Source organism: Lotus japonicus, chromosome 3 (genome assembly GCF_012489685.1).
Source record: "Lotus japonicus ecotype B-129 chromosome 3, LjGifu_v1.2".
NCBI classification, from domain to species: domain Eukaryota; kingdom Viridiplantae; phylum Streptophyta; class Magnoliopsida; order Fabales; family Fabaceae; genus Lotus; species Lotus japonicus.
The window spans coordinates 26,149,188-26,154,661 of NC_080043.1; the positions used below are offsets into that span (position 1 = coordinate 26,149,188).

Consider the following 5,474-nt stretch of genomic DNA (forward strand, 5'->3'; position numbering starts at 1 on the left):
ATTCAACTGGTAAATGGCAAGATTTGTCATAGACCAGTTGAAAAGGAGTTAGGCCTATTGGTGACTTATAAGCAGTCCTATATGCCCACAGAGCATCATCCAATTTCTGAGACCAATCCTTTCGAGAGCTTGATACAGTTTTCTCCAGAATCTTCTTAATCTCTCTGTTAGATACCTCAGCTTGCCCATTGGTTTGTGGATGATAAGGTGATGCTACCTTGTGTCTAAAACCATAATGCTCCAATGCCTTAGCTAGCTGAGAATTCACAAAATGAGAACCTCCATCACTGATAATCACCCTTGGTGCTCCAAAACGACTGAAAATGTTCTTCTTCAAGAATTTGATAACAGTTTTGCCATCAGCCTTGGGAGTCGCCACTGCTTCCACCCATCTAGACACATACTCAACAGCTACCAAGATATATTCATTAGAGAATGAAGATGGGAAGGGTCCCATGAAGTCCATACCCCAGCAATCAAAAACCTCAACTTCTAAGATACTTTGCAAGGGCATTTCATTTCTTTTACTTATTCCTCTTGACCTCTGGCATTCATCACATCTCTGAACATGAAAATGAGCATCTTTAAAGAGGGTAGGCCAATAAAAACCAGATTGAAGGACCTTTACCGCAGTCCTTTCTCCATTGTAATGACCTCCGTAAGCAGAGTTATGACAGTGTCTGAGAATATCCTTGGCTTCATTTGAAGCTACACACCTTCTCAACAGACCATCAGCTCCCATCTTAAAGAGATAAGGATCATCCCACACAAATTGAGTTGCATCTCTGAGAAACTTTTTTTTCTGGTGAAAATTGAACTCTGGAACCACACCTGTAGCTTTGAAATTGGCCATATCAGCAAACCATGGCCTTTCCTGAACTAGAAACAACTTCTCATCAAGAAATTCATCTGCTATCTCTTTTTCTTTTGTGGTCACCTCATCATTCACCAACCTTGATAAGTGATCAGCTACTTGATTCTCCTTGCCACTCTTGTCCTTTATTACTAGATCAAATTCCTGCAATAAGAGAATCCATCGAAGCAATCTAGGTTTGGAATCAGGTTTTGTCAGAAGATACTTGATAGCTGCGTGGTCAGTGAAAATGATAACTTTTGAACCTATCAAGTAACTTCTAAATTTCTCAAGTGCATACACTATAGCTAGCAATTCTTTCTCAGTAGTAGCATAGTTTATCTGAGCCTCATTTAAAACCTTGCTAGCATAGTGAATTGCATGAAAAACCTTATCCTTTCTTTGACCTAAAACTGCTCCAACTGCATAATCACTAGCATCACACATTAGTTCAAAATCAAGAGTCCAGTTAGGTGCAATAATAATAGGAGCAGATATCAAACTTTGTTTCAATTTTTCAAAAGCTTCTAAACAAGAATTATCAAAGAGAAAAGAGGTATCCTTATTCAAGAGATTACTCAATGGCTTGGCAATTTTGGAGAAGTCCTTGATGAAGCGTCTATAAAACCCAACATGACCAAGAAAACTTCTGATGCCCTTGACATTTGTTGGTGCCGGTAGCTTCTCAATAACCTCCACTTTTGCTTTGTCCACTTCAATTCCTCTTGATGAGATTTTGTGCCCAAGAACAATTCCTTCCGTCACCATGAAGTGACACTTCTCCCAATTCAGAACTAGATTTGTTTCCACACACCGCTTCAGTACGGTGTCCAAGTTTTGCAAGCATAATTCAAAGGAAGCACCAAATACTGAGAAATCGTCCATGAAAACCTCAATGATCTTCTCCACCAAATCTGAAAATATTGCAAGCATGCATCTCTGAAAGGTTGCTGGAGCATTACACAATCCAAATGGCATTTTCCTATAAGCAAAAACACCAAAGGGACATGTGAAAGCTGTTTTCTCCTGGTCTTCTGGATTGACTGTAATTTGATTGTAGCCTGAGTATCCATCAAGAAAGCAATAGAATGCCTGCCCAGATAATCTCTCCAACATCTGATCCATGAATGGTAATGGGAAATGGTCCTTTCTTGAGGCCTTGTTCAGCTTTCTGTAGTCAATACACATTCTCCAACCTGTGACTGTTCTTGTCGGAATCAGCTCATTCTTGTCATTAGTAATCACATTCATGCCTCTTTTCTTTGGAACTACCTGCACTGGACTTACCCAAGAACTGTCACAAATAGGATAAATCATACCTGCATCTAGCAGTTTCACCACTTCCTTTCTGACTACTTCTTTCATGGTTGGATTCAATCTTCTCTGTGGTTGTGCTACAGGCTTGAAATCATCCTCCATCATGATCTTGTGCATGCAGTAAGAAGGACTAATGCCTTTAAGATCAGATAAGGTCCAACCTATAGCTTCTTGATTTGCTTTGATAATTTAAATCAGCTTCTCCTCCTCCTCTGGTGATAGAGAACTGCTAATGATCACTGGCTTACCTGTTTCACCCTGCAAAAACACATATTTTAAATGAGCAGGTAAGAGTTTCAGCTCCGTCTTCTGATCATCTTTCTTTGTATCAGATTCCACTGGTTCCTCTTTCTTGATATTCTCCACTACCACTTTCTCAGAAGGCATTTCCTTGAGAAGATTAAGTTCTTGCACACACTTCTCGATTTCTTTTTCCTCCAGTTCATTGAATTGTGAGCAACAACACATGTTGATGAGAGCTACCTCCAAATGATCAAACACACAAGGCTTTTTATCAGCTTCTCTGCAAACTTCATCAATTGCATCAATTTTGAAACATTGTCCTTTGTCCTTTGGATGTTGTAAGGCCTCATAGAGATCAAATTGAACTTCATCATCTTGGACTCTCACTTTCAGCTTCCCAATGTCCATGTCTATCGCCATTCTTGCTGTCCTCATGAAGGGTCTCCCCAGAATGATTGGAACTTATTCATCCTCTGGAATATCAATAATAGAAAAGTCAGCGGGAATTAAAAATTTATCAACTCTTACCAGTACATCCTCTGCTATGCCAACTGGATATTTGATTGATCTGTCTGCAAGCTGTAAAGACATCCTGGTTGGTCTAAGCTCCATACCACTTGCTCTCTTCATTATGGAAAGTGGCATAAGGCTTATACTGGCTCCCAAATCAATCAGAGCTTTTCCCACTGCTAAAGTACCAATAGTCACTGGAATTGTTACATTTCCAGGATCATCCATCTTCTCAGGTATGAAATGTTGAATAAAGGAACTCCAATGAGCTCCTAAATGAACCACTTCTTCATCCTGGAACTTTCTCTTCTTTGTCAGCAACTCTTTCATGAATTTTGCATATGTTGGCATTTGTTCCAAAGCCCTGCAAATGGAATGTTGATTTGAAGCCTTTTGAAGATATCCATGAACCTAGTGAATTGCCTTTCCTTGTCTGCCTTGGTAGGAGCATGTGGATAGGAAAGTCTCTTCTCAAGTGGGGGTTTTTGGATAACTTTCTCTTTGTCTTTCAACACATTTTCTTTTCCTCCCACCTTTCTTTTCTCTCCACTATCACCTACCTTTTCCTCACATTTTTCTTTGGTTTTCTTTTCATCACTCTTTTCTTGTCTATTTACACTATCACTCTTATTTTTCAACACCTCCCTCTCAGTCTCCTCATTATCACTCATTTTCTCTTTTTCTTCACTATTATCCTCTTTTTCACTCACTACTTCACCAACATCTCTACCAACCTCCTTTCCGCTCCTTGTGAAAATCGCGTTACACTTCTGATTTGGATTAGGCTCAGTATTTGCAGTGAATTTTCCTTTCTGATTCTCTGCCATCTGCTTAGCCATTTGGCCCATTTGGATCTCCAAATTTTTAATAGAAGCTTCTATGTTCTTCTGATTGGTCATAGTCATCTGCATGAACTGATTCATTGTATCTTCTAATGTTAGATTCCTACTCTGTGGCGGCTGTTGGTATGACTGATTCTGGTAAGGTGGTGGTGCTCTGCTGGTGGAAGGCCCTGCATCTTCCTCCAAGGTTGGTTGTATTGTTGATTACCTCCCCTGGGATAGTTGTTCTGGTACCCTTGCCTCTGCTGGTTTCCTAGGTAGTGAACCTCCTCTTCCTGTAATTGACAGTATTCTGTTGGATGATCCTTAGTACACACATCACACCTGTTCACCTGCTTCCTGGAAGAAGAATCTTGCATCTCCCGAAGTTGTTTGGGAAGATCACTCAGAGTCTTTTTCACTTCATCCAGTTGTTGCTGCAGTTGCTTGTTTTGGGCCAAGATAGCATACTTGATCCCAATTCCAGAACGCCTCCTCTTCTTGGTGGTCCTCTAATATGTTGATCTTGGTGGTCATTTAGAGCCATAGCCTCAATGATCTGAATGGCCTCAGTTGGAGACTTTGTCATCAAAGAACCTCCTGAAGTTGCATCCACCATTATCCTGCTCTGTTGTTGAAGACCTTTTCTGAAAAGATGGATTTGCGTCTTGGCATCAAAGTCATGATTCGGGCACCTTCTCAGCATGGATTTGTATCTTTCCCAAGCTTCACGCAAACTTTCACCTGTACTTTGGGAAAAAGTAGAAATAGCAGTTCTACAATCAATATATTTTGATTCAGAAAAGTACCTGGTCATGAATTTCTTTTCCAATTCATTCCAATCAGCTAAAGTTGTCTGTGGTTGATCCAAGAACCAATCCTTTGCTTGCCCAATCAAAGTTAAAGGGAAGAGCCTCAGAAATACAGCTTCTTCCTCAGCTTGGCTAATTCTAACAGTACAACAAAGTTCATAAAACTTTGTCAGATGAGTATAAGGATTCTCATGATCCAAGCCTGCGAAAGGATTAGCATACATCAGCTGCACCAATCCAGTCTTCACTTCAGGTGGCCTAGCAGCACCTGCAGGCCTACCAATCCTGGTTATGTTCCTTGGAGTGAAGTTCACAAATCCTACATTTGTATCCTCATTTCCACCACCAGCTGGTTCTGCAGCCATGGTCTCTGTCTGTTGTCTTACTGAAGAGATTGAGGAAGACGATGCTTCTTGCTCCCTCCTTTGCTCAGCTAATTGTTTTCTCCTCCTTGTCTTGCTATTGTTTCTCCTAGCTGTAGCTTGATCTCTGGATCGAACAATAGTTGATCAGCTGGAGTTTTACCTCGCATAAACAAAGTGAAAATACAACCTAGCCAAGAAAGTCAGTCAACAAGATAATAAAAAGATAAAATAAAACTATATACTATATTCACAATTGCTCAAGATGAGAAACTAAAGCAATGCTTTTGTATTGACGCAATTCCCCGGCAACGGCGCCATTTTGTTGAAAGGTTTTTACCACAACTACTTTCAAATCCCTTTCAAGATTCAATTGTAGTATAGTAAAGGGTTTTTATCGTTCTCAGGGAAATGGAAATACAACGCCGTTCTTTAGCTAAATTACTTAAGCAAAGAGTTCAAGAAACGTTTGGTTGATTGTTTTGAGAAATGTTGTGGACATAAAACAGTAATAAAAACGGGTTTAAAAACAGATTGAGAAAGCTTTGGGATTGGG

The 5,474-nt window shown here is 40.1% G+C and overlaps 1 protein-coding gene and 1 non-coding gene across 2 annotated transcripts; one reads left to right on the forward strand and one right to left on the reverse strand.

Moving 5' to 3' along the window:
* Positions 1–2,875: 2,875 nt before the first annotated feature.
* LOC130743846 (uncharacterized) lies at positions 2,876–3,846 on the reverse strand. The gene is made up of 2 exons (XM_057596069.1): positions 3,347–3,846; positions 2,876–3,287 (listed from the first exon to the last, which is right to left on the reverse strand). The coding sequence occupies exons 1-2, from the start codon at positions 3,844–3,846 to the stop codon at positions 2,876–2,878; spliced, it is 912 nt and encodes a 303-aa protein (XP_057452052.1).
* Positions 3,847–4,421: 575 nt separating this feature from the next.
* Positions 4,422–4,528, forward strand: LOC130709638 (small nucleolar RNA R71). The gene has a single exon (XR_009010117.1). It is a non-coding gene; the product is annotated as a small nucleolar RNA R71 (small nucleolar RNA).
* Positions 4,529–5,474: the final 946 nt, after the last annotated feature.